General features: G+C 37.2%; 1 protein-coding gene across 8 annotated transcripts in view; it reads right to left on the minus strand.

The window, feature by feature from the left end:
- TBC1D5 (TBC1 domain family member 5) overlaps window positions 1–20,728 on the minus strand; it is a 304,630-nt gene that overhangs the window by 166,158 nt on the left and 117,744 nt on the right. For all 8 annotated transcript variants that reach the window (XM_042474674.1, XM_042474672.1, XM_042474673.1 and 5 more), the window contains one exon: window positions 19,158–19,288. In XM_042474674.1, the coding sequence (XP_042330608.1) occupies window positions 19,158–19,257 (100 nt within the window). In that variant the 5' untranslated portion in view covers window positions 19,258–19,288. The remainder of the gene's footprint in view (window positions 1–19,157; window positions 19,289–20,728) is intronic.

Here is a 20,728-nt window from a genome sequence, read left to right on the forward strand (position 1 = left end):
CTGTATCTTAAGGACAGGACTGATGGCGTTTGCCCACCCTCTCTCCCCCTCAGAGGCCAGGATGGAGTTGGATGCCTTTGGGGAGGGCGCCGTTCCTTTAAGGGAGGCCTGATGGGATTGGCCTACCTTTCTCTCCCCCTGAGAGATCAAGATGGAGTTGGATACCTTTGGGGAGGGCGCAGTTCCTTTCTCCAGCAGACATAACTGTTTGTACTCACGCTAAAGACTGGATGGATGAGAAAATGGAAGGGAATCAGTGCTTCCCGGACAAATTATGTTCTTGCCTTTTACCAGGGGATTGTTCCCTTTTTATGAGTTAAAGTACATGACTTACACTGACCTAGGGATAAGTCGATCCAGGTTTTTGGGGTCAATTTTTTGACTAAAATTTTTAGACTTATACATGAGTATATACAGTAATCCTGCTTTACACATGACACATGCAGCATATAAATTAAACAGATTGGGTAAAAAAAAATGCAGTCTTGCCTTACCCTCTTGCCAAATGAAAACCATTCAGTTTCTCGATATTTCTGTTCTCACAGTAGTATCTTGTCCTGAGTACAGGTTACAACTAGACAATCAAAAGTTGTGGCATACCAATTTCTTAAATAGCAATCCATAGTTTTTCATGATTTACATAATGAAAGGCTTGCCTATAACATATAAAATATAAACTGATTTTTTCCAGAAATTCTTCTCTTCCTTTCCTGTACCCAGCTTGGATATCTGGCATTTCTCACTCCTTATACAGTAAAAGTCTTTGTTGTAGAATTTTCAGCATCTCTTTATTTGCATAGAAGATTAATGCAATGGTCTTCTGGCTACTGCAATCCCTGTTGTCCCTTTTCTTGGGGACTATAATGAATTTACCAATCTGTGGGCCATTCTTTTGTTTTCTATATTTGTTGCCAGATTTTAGATAGAACTAAAGTAGATTCTGCCTGTGTAGGCTGAAGGAGTTATATTGGTATGTCATCTGTTGCTTGTGATTTATTTGTCCCAGTGCGTCTTCTAATCCACTTTCTAAAATTGTGGGTTGATCTTCAAATGGTTCTTCCTTGAATGAACCTGTCATTCTTTCCTCTTTTGCTGTGTATCGTTTCCATTGTTTTGTTTTATTTTTAATTTCTATGTGGTGATGTAATGTATTTTCCTGCTGGTCATATAGCATCTCCACTCTTGTTTTAAATTTCCCTTTGAATCCTTGGATCTTGTGGAAAAGCTCTCTTCCTCTTCCTTTTTTGTGGCCACCCTCTATTTCTCTGCACAGATTATTATAGTAGTCCCTGTGTCCCTGTCACAAGTTGCTGAACAATTGCATCCATGGTCCTGTCACCTTTTACTTTTGCTTCTTGTCTGTCCTTAACTGCTTGAAGAGTTTCATCTGTCATTCATTTATTTTTGGCTGCAAATAGTGTCTTTTTGCTTCCTCCCTAACAATATCCCTGGCTTCAGTCCAGACTTCTGGCTCCTGGTCAATTAGGCTTAATAGTGCAAATTTATTTTTACATCAACTTTAAATTCCATGGGCATGTTCTTCAGGTTATAATTTTGCATGGTGGTTAGTTTAGTATTTTCCTTTAGCTTTATTCTAATTTCTTATACCAGTTCATAGTCTGTGCCACAATCTGCTCTCGGTCTTGTTTTTACAGAGAGAATGGAGCTTCTCTATCTTCCAGTTATGTCATCTGTTTCAATTATATATTGACCATCAGGTGATGTCCATGTATACAGTTGCCTCCTTGGTTGTATCAAAAATGGGTGTGTGATGAACTAACAGGTAGCCTCGCAAAATTCAATCATTCATTCTTCCGCTTCATTTCTTGATTATAGGGCAATTTTTAAAATTCTCTTCTGTTTTCAGCTTTTGCATCCCAATCACCTATGATTAACAACAAGTCCTGTTTTGGTTTGTGATTACTTTCCTCCTGCACTCCAGCATAGAATCTTTCAATTTCTTCTTCTGCTGCTTCTGTAGTGGGAGCATAAACTTGGATTATGGTTATATTGATGGATTTTCTGTGAAGTCTTATTGATATTATTCAGTCAGACTTTGCAATGTATCTTTCAACTGCTTTTACTACATCTCTAGTACTAATGGCACCCCATTTCTTCTTAGATTTTCATTTCCTGAGTTAAACACTGTATAATTATCTGACTCAAAATGTCCCATTCCTGTCCACGTTACCTCGCTTATCCCAAGTATTGCAATGTTTATACATCTCATTTCCAGTTTTACTATGGGCCAAAGCAGACAGCCTGGAAGGAGTGTCCTCTGGCCACTCCAACCCTGATAGAGCTGGGACCATGGTGACCATACTGGCAAACCAGTAGCTGGCAGGAGTAGATTAAATCCATTCCTAAAAGGTTCAGTCTAAAGCCTGCTGTGACGAGTTTAACAACTTCTTCGCGGATAAAATCTCTCAGATAAGGGCTGATCTCGACGCCAGTGTTAGTTCAGAATCTAGTGTAGAGGTACCCAGAGCTTCCATGGACCCTATTGTTCTGGATCACTTTGAGTCTGTTAATACCGAGGATGTGGACAAGATCCTTTGAAGTGTTAGGAAGACGACTTGCTCTCTCGATCCCTGTCCTACATGGCTGACAGCTCAAGGGGGAGCGGTTGTAACAAATTTGTTGCACCGCATTATTAATTCATCCTTCAGGGATGGGCAGTTTCCATCTACTCTGAAGACGGCCATCGTAAAATCTTGGTTAAAAAAGCCCTCCCTTGACCCCCTAATTCGGAACAATTATCGGCCTATCTCGCTGTTGCCATTTTTAAGGAAGGTGATCGAGAGGGCAGTTGCCTTTCAGCTTCAAGGGATCTTGGAGGAGACGGATTATCTGGACCCATTTCAAACCGGCTTTCGGGCGGGCTATGGAGTTGAGACTGCCATGGTCGCCTTAGTTGATGATCTCCATCTGGGCATGGACAGGGGGAGCGTGTCCCTGTTAGTACTCTTGGACATCTCAGCGGTCTTCGATACCATCGACCATGGTATCCTTCTGGGATGCCTGAGGGAGTTAGGTATCGAGGGCTCTGCTTTGCAGTGGTTCCGTTCCTACCTCTCGGGCAGATCCCAGATGGTGGAGCTGGGGCACTGTCACTCTGATAGGAGGGCCCTGACATCTGGGGTCCCTCAGGGAGTGATTTTGTCCCCTATGCTATTTAACATTTACATGAAGCCGCTGGGAGAGATCATCCGGAGACACGGGGCGCGGTGTTATCAGTACACTGATGACACCCAAATAGTCTTCTCTGTGTCTCCGACTGATGCAGTAACTAAGGATGCCTGCTTGGAGTCGGTAATGGGCTGGATGAGGGAAAACAGACTCAGCCTGAATCCAGAGAAAACGGAAGTACTGGTGATTGGCTCTCCTGGCCCGGGTAAGGAAATTATTCCACCTGTCCTAAACGGGGTCACGCTCCCTGTGAAGGACTCTGTTCGCAGTTTGGGGGTGCTTCTGGACTCGTTGCTTCACCTTACTGCTCAGGTGGATGCGACGGTCAGGAGCACCTGCTATCAGCTTCGGCTGATACGCCAACTGCGACCCTTCCTTGGCCGGGGGGACCTTGAAACTGTTGTACATGCTCTGGTAACCTCTCGATTAGATTTCTGTAATGCGCTCTACATGGGGCAACCCTTGTACCAAACCTGGAAGCTTCAATTAGTGCAGAATATGGCTGCTAGGCTGGTTACTGGATGTTCCAGGGACAGCCATATAACGCCAGTCTTGAAAGATCTTCATTGGCTGCCTATTTGCTTCCGGGCCAAATACAAGGTGTTGGTTATTACCTATAAAGCCCTAAATGGCTTGGGCCCAGGGTACTTGGAGGACCGCCTCTCCCCATATAATCCGCCCCGCACACTCAGATCGGGTGAGAGACATCTATTAAGAGTTCCAGATGCTCGTTATGTATCAACTCGGAGGGCTTTTTCTATTTCAGCCCCACAGCTCTGGAACTCCCTCCCCAATGAGCTCCGTACTTCCTCCTCCCTTGATACTTTTAAGAAGGATCTAAAGACCTTCTTGTTCCGCCAGGCTTTTCCCCCGTGAGCCTTGTCTGTCATTCTTTCCCCTTGGCAGTGTTATGTTGTATTCCATTCTACACAGCCATTTGTATGGGGATCTGTTTGGTTGTCTATTGTTGTTATTGTTAATTGTTGTTATTTGCTGGGGGTACTGGGGTTTGTGATGTTTTTAACTGTTTTTTATCTCTTGCTGTGCACCGCTGTGATCCTTGGAATAGCGGTATAGAAATAAAAATTTTATTGTTGTTATTATTATTATTATTATTATTAACTCTTGCTGGTTTGGCACAGCTTCCAGCTGCTTTGGGGGCGTGCGTCATCTAAACATCATGCCCCCAAAGCTGCTAGAAGCTGCTTTAGTTGGCCTGTCTGTTTTGAGTCCCAGTCTAGCTTTCCTTAATTCATGCTTCTCACATTCCATTTTCCTATAATATATGATGTACATACAGTTTCTGACTTTCCTTTCCCTTTGAGTACATCAACAGCTGAATCCAGCTTGAATCCAGTTAGATCATTAACCACAGCCCTACTTGCAGCTTTCTTCTATACCCCAGTAGCTCATTGCTCTACTGCAGTACCTCACTCCCAACATGAAAGTCTTATCCTCTGGTACTATTGTAGTTTTATTTTGGGTTGTCTCATCATAGGGTTTCATTGGTAAAATTCATTCAAAAGGTTTGCAATGTTTCCTTCTGTGCAGTACTAACAAGGGTGCTATGGTGCCACTGTTGTCTCTCAGAAATCTTCTGCTAGTGTCCTCCCTGACCCCTCTCAATTACTGCTGCTGCCCAGTTGCTGTTTGGTACATTTAATTTGGGTCCTCAGCAAAGCCTATCTGTCATGGAAGACCCTACCAACAGCATTGCTATCGTCAGCATAGCCTCTTGCCTTGCATGAGCATGCATGGTGGATACAGAAGACATAATGCTTTGACAAAATGGGGGTTTAATTCATGAAAGGAGATGCAAAATGTAGTGGTTAATTTTGAGTCTATCAGGACCTTTTAATGAACTTTTCCAGAAGTGGAGATGAAGCTGAGTCCTTGGGTAATAAAATGCTTCAATGGAATAAGACAGTACCAGAGTTTTTTGAAAACTTCTACAAATGAAGATTGAGGGAGATTATATTGTAAAAACAATCTGAAAGGACCTCACCATGGCTAAACCATATACTTTAAAGCATAAATCCTGTTACATGAGTTATGGCATATACACAAACATAACATTGGCCAAATCCTTGGTTACTGATAATCTGTGCACTGTTTACCTATAGAAATGGATACAACTATACTCCTGTTAAAAAAACGTTTTTAGAAACACTTTAACCTGATGAGTCAAGAAAGTAAATCTCTCCACTTTATATATAAGTTTGGAGGAATGTGCAATAATTCACATATAGCAATACACAGTAGGAGATATGTTTGTCCATCCATCCATGTGAAACAATCATCCTACAAAGATGGCTTTCCATTTTGCATTTGTGCTCCAGGAAGAGGCCGTTTTCTCTAAAGGCAGTTCAATTCATCTTAGTAGTGACAGTCATACAGACACAGATGTGGAGTAAAGATTTACAAAGTTACTGAAACTTTTTAACAAGTAAAATGCATCTTTACTTAGCTACACCAGAATGAGGAATAAAGGGTTTTACATATGTTCCAATTCTAAACCTATCAATCAAACCCATGTTATTCCTTTGGGAGCTTATTTACATGCATATTTATCAGCCTCACATGCTAATTCCCTGCTGTTTTATGCCTGCGAGGCATGTTTATGAGTCATAATTGTTGATCTCATTTGATGCATTTCACTGAAGTAAGACATTATTCAGTTATGTGGCCTAATGTCAATGAATTACGATGACCTGATCTTCCAAATGCAACTTGCTCTTTAATTTTTATTAGAACATAACTTATCCAGACAAAAAAATACATTAAAATGAAAGATCAAATGAACTTACAGTTGTTAGTTAACTATCTTATATTAGTACACTCCCCTCGAGCTGTGTCTGAAGGTACAATATCACCCTTAAATGTTTTCTCACATAGATTATTTAAAATCAGCCTTATAATATAGAAAATGACATATATGAATGATACATATACACAGATGCCTGGTTTAATTTGAACGTCTTGTGAAGATTTCATTAGGCATAGGCAAGGTATATTTTTAGAACTTGTACAATGAATTTCAAATATCTGATATTAGCAGCAGTATCTGTTCCTTTTTCCTGCATTGCAATTTACATGCAGTCAGTTTCTCTTCTCCTTCCTAAACTGAAGTTCAAGGCAACTGTCTTCATTGGCATTGTGGCACCTGCTGCACTACTACTGCTCCTTCCTTCAATGCTGGGGTAATGTAAAAATGCCAAATGATATAACAAGGATCAACAACAACATTCTTTTCTATTAAGGCAGCAAAAGAATTTCCAGAATGATAGTGACTGAGGGGAAAGAAGTCATACTAGTAGTAGTAGTAGTAGTAGTAGTGCCCGGTATGGTCCATTGCTCTTCACATTCCTTCAGTGAAGCTCAAAGGAGCAGCAGTGTAGCTGTTCTTTCACCAAGGGAATAATGTAAGTGTGCAGTATGGTCTAGTCTACAACTCAAAAGAATGTTGTCGTAGTACGTATTTTAACATTTTGAGAAAACAGACTACTACTACTAGGAGCTTCAGTGGAGAACTGTTATTTATTAATAAATCCCCACTTAAAAATTATTGTAAGTTAAAAAACAACAACTAAAAATACCCAAACAAAAGGTTCTCCAAGAGGTCATGGAGAAAGGGTCCCTTAATTTTTCTGCTTCCTGTGACCTTCATTTTAAATTGAGAGGGAAATTTTAAAAAAGAAAGAAAGAAATCCTATGGGAGCAAGATAGTACTTTTACCCACCTAACTCACTCTATTGTGATTATATGTTACACAGGTCTACATTACAGAGAATAATGTGGTAGCATTCTTGACTATATTATTTCAGATAGCAAATGTGAGATTGCATTATTTAAATATCCCTTACATAAAATACTCCCATCATATAGAAAGTAAGTGTATCACATAGAAAGGCTTATTATGTTGCTATTGCCATTGTGCTACTTTATGAGAAAAAAAGAGCTTTTCATATGAAAGAATATTCTAAAATAAGAGCCATAACTTGCACTCTTGAAATGATAATCCAGAATCTTAACAATCATGTGAATTCTAGTTAGGGTTGCCATAATTCTCTACTAAAAACAGGGACAAAATGTAGGACAAAATTTAGACCGAAGTGTATCTGCATTGCACTGTTGTATCAGCTTCAGACTATTTTAGCCATCATGCCCTCGTCTTGGTGTGATATTTAGGAATTCTGTGCTAGAGTGCTTGAATCTGCACCCCTGAAATTATAATTTTGGTAACACTGAGTGTTTGTCTTCTGTGCAAAATTAAACTAATTTTGTTTTCAATTCCTATTTTCTCAGGATACCTTAACAACTGTTAACAACTTGAAGAATTTTACCTCACCAAACTACAGAACATCCTTTATTCATTCTGTATGATGGAACCATGACAATTTACTAGGCATGAAAACGGTAAACTCGTATAGTGCAGATACACATATGTTCATAATAAGTTCGTAAGGAAGTGTCTATTGATACAGTAAGTGGCCTGTGCTACTTTAAATGTTAAAATGTACACTTAAATATGTTAACAACACATTGCTATGATGACTCCAATTTAAAGGGTAATGATTCAAAGATATTTGAATAGAAGTATTTGTAGGGAAGAACAGCCTTGGGAAAATAACTTTACTGAGGTGTAATTGAACTTTTAGTTGTAGTGACCTTTACTCTGTGCTGATCACTCCCACCCTGCATTGCAAGAAATGCCCTTGTGGAGAAAGAGAGAATAAAAGAGGGCACCCAAGAAGCAGGAAGCGTGGAGAGAGGGAGAAAGTGCTCCCTAGTGAGGAATGGGATAATATAGAAGGAAAACAGACATGGAAAAGTCTTCACTCTTACAAATTAGAAATTATAAAATGTGAAAGACAGAAACTGCACAAGAAAATACTTTGTATTATCAAATTTTACCTAAAAATGATTTACTAGCATGGGCCCTGATCCAAAGATATCTTTGCCCAGAATTCCACTCAACAGATGGTCAGTGTTGCCAGCTTTGACTATACCTATCACCTGCTGGAAGGAGGCCTAGTCCCACCATCATTCTGCCTCTCAAAAGAGGTGATCAGCACTGTCAAAGTCAACACCACTGGCCATCTGTTCACTGCTGCCTGCAGATTTTGGATCTTCCCAAAGAGAATGGTGCATACAGCCCCTGACCTCAGATTGGGATGACAACCATAACCATATATTAATGAAGTTTATTTTAAAAAGGTAAAACAGTACCATTATTGCAACACATTCTTATGCAGATTTTAGGCATTTGTGTTATACAGTAATATGAAATGTTTTGGTTTTGAGGTTATATTAAAGAAGAAGGTGAGAAAAAGTAAAAGTAAAATAAAACCTTTTGAATTAATTCTGTATCCCTGAATACAAAAGTAAGCCTATGTAACTCATCATATTAGAATACATTTCCATGTATAAAATCAGGCAAGAATAAATTTCCAGGTATAAAGCCAGTACTTGCCAATGAAAAGCAGACTTTTCTTATTTCACTAATACTGTTTCTTCTCTTGCATTGCTCATAACACTTACAAAAAAGGTTGTGATAAAAATACCTATATAGTTGCCATTTGATTTCTTTTATCAAGATCCTATAATTATTTTTGTTTGCTTTATAATTCAAAAATTTAAGAGCTTTGTTAAGAAGAGGGAGGAATCATAAATCTGTCCATTAGCAGGCATTCTACCTTGCGCTCAGATGAATTCTCATCAAATTTGATTTGCTGACTGGTGGCCAGAACAGATGTTATCTTAATGGAAGAGAGAAGAAAATTAAGTGTGTTGAGCCACTGAGCCACTTCTGAATTTCTATGGCTCAGTTTGTATTTATTCTAAGATGGAAAACATCAGCATGTTCATGACAAACAAATATTAAAATGGGGCACGTGGGAACTTCTATCAGGAACAGAAGGGACAAGCAAGAAGGGTATGCTGAATCTTTCCCCTACAGTTCCCTCAAATCCCCACTCCTGTTCCTTTCCACATCCCCATCGAATTCTGAGAACGAACATTTATCCTCCTGTTGAGAAAAGCAACTATAGGAAGCAAGTTCTAGGGTGGAAGTAGGGTCACACACTATGGACCCTTCCAAATTTTATTGCCTTCACTTGTCAACCCTTCCACTTACTTAACATAACTATGTTATAACTGTAACACATAAGCTGTGCTACTGTGATGGCTTGGGTTCTATTATTAAAATAAAATGCACACAGAGAAAAACGCATACATACAAGCATTTATAGTTCAGACGTCATTTGAGTAGGATCTTTCACATTCAGGTGACATGATGTCCATGTTTAAATTTATGAAGGGATGTCATATTGAGGATGGAGCAAGCTTATTTTCTGTTGCTACACAAAATCAGAGTCCACCTAAACATTAGGAACATGCTGTGTCAGACTGTGGTAGAGTCTCCTTCTTTGGAGGTTTTTAAACAGAGGCTGGATGGCCATCTGTCAGGAGTGCTTTGACTGTATTCCTGTATGGCAGAGGGTTCCAACTCTATGATTCTATCAGGATGTGCAGACCATCCCTAAAGGGCAGCAAGCAGCTGCCGCTAGCTGCGCTGGATCGGGACTGGCTTTTCCAGGGTGCAAAAAGGAGCTGCAAAAAGCAGCTCCTTTTTGCGCCCTAGAAAGGGCATGATAGCCGCAGTACCATGGCTTTAAGGCACTCCTTTAGTGCTGTGTCATGTAAATGCAGCACCAGAGGATCACCGTGACACTGTGCACCGTATGGAGCGGTGCGTGGCACCATGTCACCATGGGGAAGAGTCGAGGCATGCATTGTATATATGCCACACTGACTCTGTCCCAGGGCGGCCTTAATGGCTGGTCTGCACAGCCCCTCTGTCAACATTTGTAAACATTCTGCTTATTCAAAGAGGTCTCCTCAGTTATTCTTAAGAACTGGGAAGATGCTGCACCCTTATCATATTATGTTTACACTGTAATCTAGGTGGGAACATAACAAAAAACTGGAAAGCACATATTCACAGTAGAAGAATGGAAGGAGAAAAGTGTTATGGGATGGTCTAAAAAACTTTGGGCCCATACAGACAGGCCAAAATAAAGCTGCTTCGGGTCATTTTGGACGTATGATGTTTAAATGACACATGTATCTTAAGAGACCAGAAACTGCGCCAAAGCTGAGCTCCAGTCCATAGGACTGGAGCATGGCTTTGGCGTGGCTTCTGGCCTCTTAGGATATATGCAGCATTTAAAAAGCATACCTCCAAAGTGACTCGAAGCAGCTTTATTTTGGCCTGTCTATATGGACCTTTTATTTCTTAAAAAGCCCAACATCTTTTTAGTCTTATCACCAATCGGGTTTCTTCTGGGTCTATTATAAAATAACAAAAAACACATTTACTATAAATGTGGTATAGAGACAACAAAGCTGTACTGCGCCATACATACATTTTATATTGAATTGTACTGCATTAACAATTGTAAGGTGGTCTGATGACAAATTGCCTGAAAACCAGGATAACCATTCATAGATATAAATAAATAAAACTTTCAGTCTTAGAAGAAGAAAACTACTTAACAGTGTTAAAAACTTTTTATCTTTCCTTCCCATTTCAATGCTTGTCTTTCTACACATGTGCCACTCTTCAAATTCAGAAGCAACCAAGCAAATATCTTCCGAGCAAAAAGTAGCTTGACAGATATCTGTTTTACAGACATGCTTTTTTTCCTTGACATCCACTAAGGAAGACACAAATCCTCTGTGAAGTAGCACAGAAAAAATAAATTGGTCAGTTAGAAGTAATCACGCCTCTTTTTCCCATGAAATGTAAATACTGAAAGTTCAATTACCAAGTTATAAAGAAATCTCTTTGCAGCAAATTATAGATAGCAAACTAACCCAAGGTCTATTGTCCAGGATTTGACATAATACGTTTGTCACTATCATGGTCAAGGCATGGTTCTGCCATGCTTGATTGGTGAGTTTGACTACATGTGTGTATATGTGGGATGATGGGTTATGATATTCTATTGACAAAACTGGGAGAAATAAAGATTGTGTATTAAGTGTGGCCTGGAATAATGAGCATAATGAGGGCATAAGAGTTGCAAATTACCAAAGTCGTGGGAAACTGCGGCTTGGTACAGAGGGAATATAAAGAGGTGCTACACCTGGGAAAAGAATATGTTTTGACAAATGGGGTGAAGCTGAACTGTATGAACTCTAAGTATACTGGTGTAACTGAGAAAAATTCCTCAGTCCTGACAACGCATACATACTGTGATTTACTCTGGGGAATGAAACTTTTCTGAATCTACTAAAAACTTGTGTTCCTCAGAATGGAGTTAGCCTATACATTACAAAATTTCTCTTTTTTCCTCAAGAATGGAGAAATTTCAGCTTCAAACTATAAGCAATGGGAGGCACCTCAGTTTTTTTCTTTTATAATGTGCCTTGTATCTCAGAAGTATTACTAGAAAGCAACCCCACTTTGGTACTTGATGAAGATAAACAAACATTAAAAAGGATTCTAAACACACAGTTTACATTTAATTAATTAATAACCACTCTGAAAAAAGTGAGACCAAATCATCTCATCCTCCTTGTGTCCTTCATACTGCATAGTTTTCCCCATTTACCTTACAATGGTTTTGATTCAAACTTGTTAGCAAGTGTCCTCTGTTGAAGACTTCAAAAAATATCAAATATTTGATAAAAAAAAATGGCACTAAAAGAAACATCTACTCAAGCTTCAGCCTGCTATACTCTGTTCTTCACTAACCAGTAAAAGTTTTAATTATCATTTTTTCAATAGTATATTATTTAAAAAATGTTTACTTTTGTAATATTTGGGCACATAAATGCAGAAACACTTCAATGGGCTCTGGAACCAGGGTCCTCTTCAGGTTGAGACGTATCTCAAAATACAATGGAAGTATAATATTTCTAATTTGATTAAAAAAACAAACCTCTAGGATTCCTCAGCCAAAAAGAAAGAAAGAATAAAACCCAAGAAAAGGAGAAGACAACTTTAAAAAGTCAGAAAAAGGGAAAAGGAAATGGGGGAGGGGGAAGGAAGAGGAGAAGGAGAAACTATTTTGTTAAAATCCAAAAATCCGTGCAACTAGCACTAGGGAGATTCAGCTATTTAATTTGAAAATCACCTTTCTGCTTTAAGGGAAATCCAAAGTATGTTGTTTTCTTCTGCTCCAGGGACTAGGACCTGGAGCAATGAATGCAAGCTACAGGAAAAGAGATTCCACCTCAACATTATGAGGAACTTCCTGACAGTAAGGGCTGTTTGACAGTGGAACACACTTCCTCGGAGGGTAGTGGCATCTCCTTCCTTAGAGGTCTTTAAACAGAGGCTGGATGGCCATTTGTTGGGGATGCTTTGATTGAGATTTCCTGCATGGAAGGGGGGTTGGACTGGATGGCTCTTGTAGTCTCTTCCAACTCTATTATTCTATGATTAAAAAGTTTAGAACTTGGTTACATCAGATACTGTAATTCTTCTGGTATTAAGATTATACCAGAGTATGGACCATTATTCTTCAAGTGTTACTGAAATTAATTTATTAATTCAGATATTAAATTCTGATAAGCCTATATGAATAAAGACAAAGACATTCTAAATTTTCTTCATGTGTAAGTATACAAAGGAGGAGGAGGGAGAGAAATTATGGCATTTGTCTTGGTAAACAGATCACACTTCCTCTAAAAAGCCCACATATTGTACCAATAACAATAAGATATATTAGAGGCCACCACGAGGGAAATCTAAATCTCATCTGCTACATATTCTTCTGTGTCATTTGCACTATATTTTCAGACAATACAGCTATGTGATTACTGCTTCAGAGAGATGAACAGATCTGACAATCAGTGCAAAGTTAAAATGGTATGCATAACATCGACTACTTGGAATGCACTTTTAAAAATGTGTAAGGGGGGGTAGTGAATGTGATTCAGATTTAAGTCTGGAGTTTAAAGAAGTAGTCCAAGGTATTGAACCTATTTTGGACATAAAATATAGTGCCCGTGAAAGCAACTTTAAAGTTCTGACTGAAGCCTGGAGTAGATTCTATGTCCCACTGACATTTGGGCCATCAGCTGCCATTGCTACCATCTTGGAGCACTGTGTGGAGGATACAAGAAACAGAGCCTCCCATGCAGCCATTCTCCAAAATTCTCCATATGGTTAGTTATTTTGAAAATCTTGCCTCTCAATTACTTCCTGTGGCTAAATATCCTTTTGAGAGCTGGATTTTTCCCTTACATAGAAAAATGAAGAAATAACACTAGATAAAAATAATCAGAAACTGATTACTGTATCAGTTGTAAAAGCCTGTCCATGTATCAAATGGTAACTATGAAGGTATTTATTACAAAAGAAAATTGTTAACTGTCAGTATAAAGTTATATATTTCATGTACAATCTACACAATAACAAAAAAGTTGTCTTTTTAAAAATGTCTTGGTCTCCATTAATTTGTTCCAGTTTTCACAACTAAATTATTATAGTCCTATGAAATAAAACTCACATTGTACATTTACAGAGTTTTAACAAGATTCTAATGTCCCGAAAACACTTTCCTATGAAAAAACCAACTAGTCTCATTGTATATTATCCCTTCATATCCCTTTTATTATCCTTTGAAAATATCACTTTAACAAGCTTTTGTTAAACATATGTATATCCCTTTAGAAAGACGAAAGAGTCCATTATAAGAGCATAATCCAAAACAGAGGTGAAAACTATCCAATGTGGCTATTTCACTTCATTACCAGCTATGTTGTTCAAATTGATACAAATGGTCTCCTTCTGTTTCTGACTGTCAGCTTGTCTGATTAGTACAACTAATTGTTCAGGCTGGGAAGATCTCCTATATCTAAATAGAAGATGTGCTGTTTGTAACCTGCTTAATTTGCCTTATGTCCTACATGGCCCTCAGTATGGTGTTCATTAAACTATCAGCTGTTTTGTTTGTAAAAGTGGCAGTATAAGCATAGGCATATTTTTCTTTGTTAAAAAGGCCAGACTGTCTGTAAATAATATACACCTTGATGAAAATGGCAAGAAATCATCAGGTTAACTATGATAGAATTTTTATATTTCTTCATGCCCGACCTCCTTCTTTAGTTACACTTAAGATAATGACAGCAAAGATATTAGAGGACAGGCTTAGGGTAAAATTAGGCCAACTAGTCCAAAGCCTAGTATTTTTGGCATTTGTATTGTAACTTAACATTTACATGACAAGTAAGGACTGAACATCCAGAAGAGGTAAATGTACACACTTATTTGGGACTTCCCTTTAATTTTTTCCTCCTCTACATTATCTCCTGAGCCAGATTGGATGGACAGTTCAGCATAATGATAAAAAACAAACCAAGAATTAAAGGACAAAACATTAATTTGTTGCACTCATCTTTTTGTCTTACAGACAAACTTTATTCCAACATTACAGTGGTTAGTTTTCTGAATTTGTGTATTTTCAAATGAAAAAACAAAACAAAACAGAAAAATGGGAGAAGATTTGGTTGTATTTTGGTTTCCAGAGCAATCAGGATATAACAAAACAGCTGTTTTAGAATTTCAATAACCTCTTGATAACTTAAAAACAAAACACACATTACAGCATTAATTTTTTAATAAAACTATTGCTTAGAATTTTGCATGCTAGTATTATACTGATTACCTGAAGCAAAACTCTGAAAATTAGCAGTTCCAAACTATGAAATGCAAAATTTGATACGCAAAAGACTATGCTATAAAAATCTACAAGTACTATTGCTAAACTACATATCCATTCTACTTTGCTATATGCAAGGTATCTTTTAACTACTATGAAAATTACCAGAAGATCCAAAGGACTGCAACAGAAGATTTCTATTTCTTTGATTCTGGGTCATTTTCAAATTTATGTGCTAGTTTTACTTCTGTTTTTTTAGATAGTCATTTACCTTTCCAGGACTGACTGACTGTGTGTGTTAGTACTGCTGCTGGGAGGAAAAGCTTTAAAGAATAAAAAAAAAATGACTTCAGGATTGTTAGTTTTTTTTAATGACATGCATGTGTACGTTTTTGTGCAAGTGTAGATTGCCAAAAAGGTGAAATTTGGCAATAATTTCATTTAACCTACCTTAACCCACAATTCTGCTATTTGAGCTGACATGGGAACATATGACCTAATATAGCCCAACAATTTTTAAACTTGGTCATTAAAATAAAATATTCTCAGTTAAGTGTTTAAGTTCTTTACTTGACTTCAACTGCAATATCCTCAAGGCACAGTCAAACTGGTTTCAAGGTACAACCTAACAGAGGTGGCATTTTAATACAGTGCTGCTTAATTGACTTAAATATATTTAAATGTATTATGTATATGATGGTGTTAAAACTTTTTTAAAAATTCTCCTTGCTGTGTTTAATGCTCTGTCCAAAAAGAACACTGTACATGAAAGTACTAATGTGATTACAAGACAAGAAGAGAACACTATTTAAGAAGGAAGTGACAGGAAAAATTATTACAAGACCTAAGTGGAGAAGTGATATACCAGTGGCCTTTGTCACTACAGATCTGTAGCTGTTCAAGTAAAATCAAACTACACAGAAGCTATTATTAATAAATGACTATTAAAAGCCTGCTAAGTAAGCATCTGGTGTTGGAAGGAGGAAAAAAGCATAGCTGCTATTTAGAGAGAACAAAATATGGTAGCCTGGATAGGTTTCAGTAATGAATGTTCTATTCAAGAGTTAATTGTTCATCACCATCAACATCTTATTCCAAATCACTATTTTGAGTGATATGATAGCCTAAACATCTGTCAAATTCTAATATTTACCAAATTGCTTATCTAGCTACATAGCTGGTCCCATCATTTGAAGGAACTTGTAATACTGTTTTTTTCAACAAACTGTATTAAATAAGGAAATGCACCTATATTTACAGTGGGGATGCTGAAATGATTTAGGAAGCATATACTTTGTTTTATAGTGCAATCTTAAGTGTACTTCTAATGTCTATAAAGACCTGTATACTTGCCCCACAATCTAAACATTATAGACTACCAATTTTAAGACATGAGCACAGGAACAATCTCAGTCTAAAAAGATAGTGCACATGAAAAGCTTACAACAGCGGAGTTATTAAAAGATACCATACTTAAAAAAGAAATGATAGAGAAAATTATCACAAAACACATGCCAAGAAGTGATACAGCAATATCTTATTGATAAGTATCAAGTAGAGATTTTGAAGACATGCTTTCTATATATCCAATTTACTACTTATGCAAAAGATGAAGAGTATGAGACACTTCCATGAAGACTCAAAAGTTGCCAACCCATTTACTCTATAATAGACCCATTGACCGTTCTTCAGTGGATTCTTGGCTACTTTTGAATGAGTGTCACTGGCAGAATTCTTACTACAGTACTGACTTTGTCATTGTACAAGGATATTTTTCATATAATGGACCTAAAAATGGGGTATAATTGCATATGTATTCTTTTAAACATGTAACAGGACACAGACAATTCTTTCTTCAAAACAAAGATGGACGATTTAAACATACATCTATCATTCTAATTGAGACTAGCATTTAATGTAGCCCCATATATTATCTGCTGGACTACAATTAATAATTTTTAATTTGTTTTATTTATATACCGCTATTCCAAAGATCATAGCGGTGAACAGCAAGTAAGCTAATTAGCAAGTAAGCTAATTTGCCCCCAACAGTCTGGGTACTCATTTTAGCGACCTCGGAAGGATGCAAGCCTGAGTCGAGCTTGGGCCCTTTTGCTGGTCTTGAACTCGCAACCTTCTGGTTTTGAGTGAATGGCTGCAGTTCAGGCATTTAACCACTGCGCCACCAGGGCTGACCATTTATCAAATTATATGTATAGTTACACAGGTGTAAACTGATACTTAAATACATAATTGAAGAACCAAAAATGGATGCCTCCATTCAATAGAAAACATTACATTCCTGTCATATGGTTATGATTATGTCTGTTATGAATCAATTGCTGACTTTTGATATTGAAATCTTGATTTACAGTATTTGGCCTAGGAAAATTACAGGGTAAAGTCCATCCCACCCTCAATATCCATAGCATACCTAATTTTAAGTAATAGTATAAAACTGAGTGATGGTGAATCTTGGCTGCATATGGCATCAAATTAAAATTCAGTCTGTGTTTCACTGTAAAAAGGCCATGAAGATGAAATGGATGCTTTATATAAAATATTTACATATAGAACGTAAAAATGTACTATGGTTGGTAACCTTTATGACTTTGGGGAACCATGTATTTACATATCTCTATCTTTGCATGTGCGCATCTCTGTTTTGTGTATATATTTTTAACAGTTGACAGCTGTTTTAGAGCATACAGAGATGCCAAGCTGAATGAGGGTCTTGATTACTTCAAGATTAGCTATCTTAAGTTTCTATTCATTTTAAGTGTTGTTAGTGCGAAGAGTCATTAGTCACTTCCTTGTCTCATAGAACATCAGCATACATTTACATTGTTAATGAACATTTGGGGTAAATGAATTAATGGCACTTTTAAACATCAATTCAATACTAATAACATTTTATGTCACAGCAATGTTAAAGTTCAGATAAAAACTAAAAAGTCTTCTGGGCTACATAACTAATTGATCCTGGGTACAAATACACAGACAAAAAGAGTAAAGTAAATTAAAATCTATTCCAAGGGAGGCTAAAAATCATGGACTAGGTCTAAAATGTGCATAGGATTATCAGTTTTTCTGTTTTCAATTTCCACAATGTTGGCTGGAAAATAGGATAGAATATTTTTTTTCATTAAAAAATCTCTCTAGATTTTCCAATTTGTATATATGAATGATATATTTTAGTTATTCTTCTATTGAGCTTGTGAGATATTGACATTAGCATTGGGATAAACCATGAATTCCAAATATGGTTAATTTGGGGTGACACATATAAGAAAAATTGGGCTTTTTGATTTATAATACCATCTTCCTCCTCTATATACTATGCATTAAGTATTTCAAAAAAATCATCAGCATCCATAAATTTACAGTGCTTTATAAATAAAGGTTAATAATAAAAGGTTAATAATCCAGTTGTTGTTTGGGCCTTCAAGGCATTTCTGACTGACAGTGACCATAAGGCAAATGCATCACAGGGTCTTCTTGGCAGAATTTGTTCAGGTTACCAAATAAGTTTCTATGACTGAGTGGGATTTGAACTCTGGTCTCTCAGTCAAACAATAAAACCACTACATCATTTAAACCACTCTCACTGTATTTAATAACATAAAAATAATGGGAAAGTACATGTACCATCATATGCATTCATTTCCAATATGCTAGCTACTAACTTTCTATTACATTTTAACTATATCTCACTGTTAAACTTCACTCACAGTTCTGAATATCTGTAGCCTCAAGAAAAGATGTGAAAGCAAACATATCTACAAATGTGTTGCCATAATAATCCAAGTGTTCCACAGGTTTTATAAACAACTATCTTACGGATCGTATGACCCATAACAATATGCTCTATTATTAAGATCAGCTTCAGACCCCCTCTGCAGTGTGCCTCACCTTCTAAAGTAAGGTGTGTAGCAAAGAGCATGTATAATTTGAACACATAATTTGAATTAGAAATTAACAAATTTTTATTTCAGTAGAGAAATTACAAATACAGAACCAAACAAAGAGTTCATTTCTGAATATTTTTTCATAAAACATATATCAAATTTCAATATTCTGGTAATAAAATAATGGTTTGGTTCATGATTAGAAAGGTTAATAGTGAAATAAACATTTGGGTAGTGTTCTGGTATGTATTTTTCAGTTGACTTTTCAGGGTGACATACTATTCTCAATACATAAGCCCTGCCAAACATAAAATGATATTCAAATTCATAAAACAGGGAAACATCAGAACATTTCTAAAATGCAAATGACAAAAAATAAACTCACCTTCATCAGGCTTGTTCACATAACTCTGCAAAGGATCAATGCCTATTTCTTGTTCTTCAGTTTGTAATGGATGGGTAGTTCCAGTAACAGAATGATACATACTCACAACACTTTCAAAATGTAGCAATTACCTGGGCAAAAACAAAACAAAACAACAACAACAACAAAACATTAATCATAACTGATTCCTCATGCTGTACTTCACTGAGATTGAAAAATAGTCAGAAAATTCACTATTACTAATTTTTGTGTGGAGAAAATTTGACCCTGAAATAGATGCAATAGGCAATTGAAGATTCTTAACATGGAGCTGTACAGTGTGAGCAAGAAGGTCAACAAATGAACTTCCAATTGAAAGTTCAGAAAAGCTATATAGTCAGCCCTCTATATACACGAATTCAACTATCCATAGTTTGAAAATATTTTTAAAAATTATATAAATTCCAAAAGCAAACCTTGATTTTTGGCATTTTGTATAAAGGGACACCATTTATCTATACCATTGCATTTAATGGAACTTGAGCATCCATGGAGTTTTGTATCCATGGGGGGTCCTGGAACCAAACCCCAGCAGATACCAAGGGTTTTCTGTAGTTCTTATATATTTAAAAGAGTTCAAGTAGCTTTAAAGTCCATATTTTATTTTCTATACAAAAGGTGATTAGCACTTCTTCTGGAGGCATATCATAAAAATGCATAAATACTTCATACTTTGAAGTACATTTCATTATGTTTTAATATAGTTCATCATGATAAGCAACATTTTATCATTATAAGGTAAATTTTATAAAATTTCAATTATCTCGATATACTGCAATATTTCAACATTTATCTGAGTCCGCATTTAAGTGTAACAGACTGGACCCCTAGCGAAAATGGAGTTTTGCTTGTATTCAAGCCTCACTGGCGTGAATATACTGTAGGTGCAGGCATGGGGGGGGCATGTAAGCGTGTGGCTCAGGCATGCGTCCCATACATTCTCCCTCTATTCGTCCCTTATGCATAAGTGAGGGACGCGAGTCTGAAGACCATGAGAACGGAGAGAGGACTGTACAATTATATATCACTGTATAGAATGAGAGTCAGCATGGCATAGTGATTTGAGGGCTGGACTGCAATTCAGGAGACCAGGGTTCGATTCCTTGCCCAGCTATGAAACCCAATGGATGACCTTGGTCAAACCCAATGGATGACCTTGCTCTCTGCCTCAGGGGAAGGCAATGGCAAACCACCTCTGAACAAATCTTGTCAAGAAAACCCCATGATAGGATCTAAGTTGGAAATGACTTGATGGGACATAACAACAACATATTGTGAGAAATAGTTACCACTAGTGTGTGTGTGTGTGTGATGACTGTCATAATGCTTTGTAAACACTACCTTGACAATACATTTGCACAAAAATAGTGGAATGCCCTCTCCACCAAAATTCATCCAAATTAGCAATGCAAATTCTTTGTGAAGTCGAAGGCTTTCATGGATGGCATCCATAGTTTTTTGTGGGTTTTTCAGGCTATGTGGCCATGTTCTAGAAGATTTTCTTCTTGACGTTTTGCCAGCATCTGTGGCTG

This window comes from Sceloporus undulatus, chromosome 6 (assembly GCF_019175285.1).
Source record: "Sceloporus undulatus isolate JIND9_A2432 ecotype Alabama chromosome 6, SceUnd_v1.1, whole genome shotgun sequence".
NCBI classification, from domain to species: Eukaryota; Metazoa; Chordata; class Lepidosauria; order Squamata; family Phrynosomatidae; genus Sceloporus; species Sceloporus undulatus.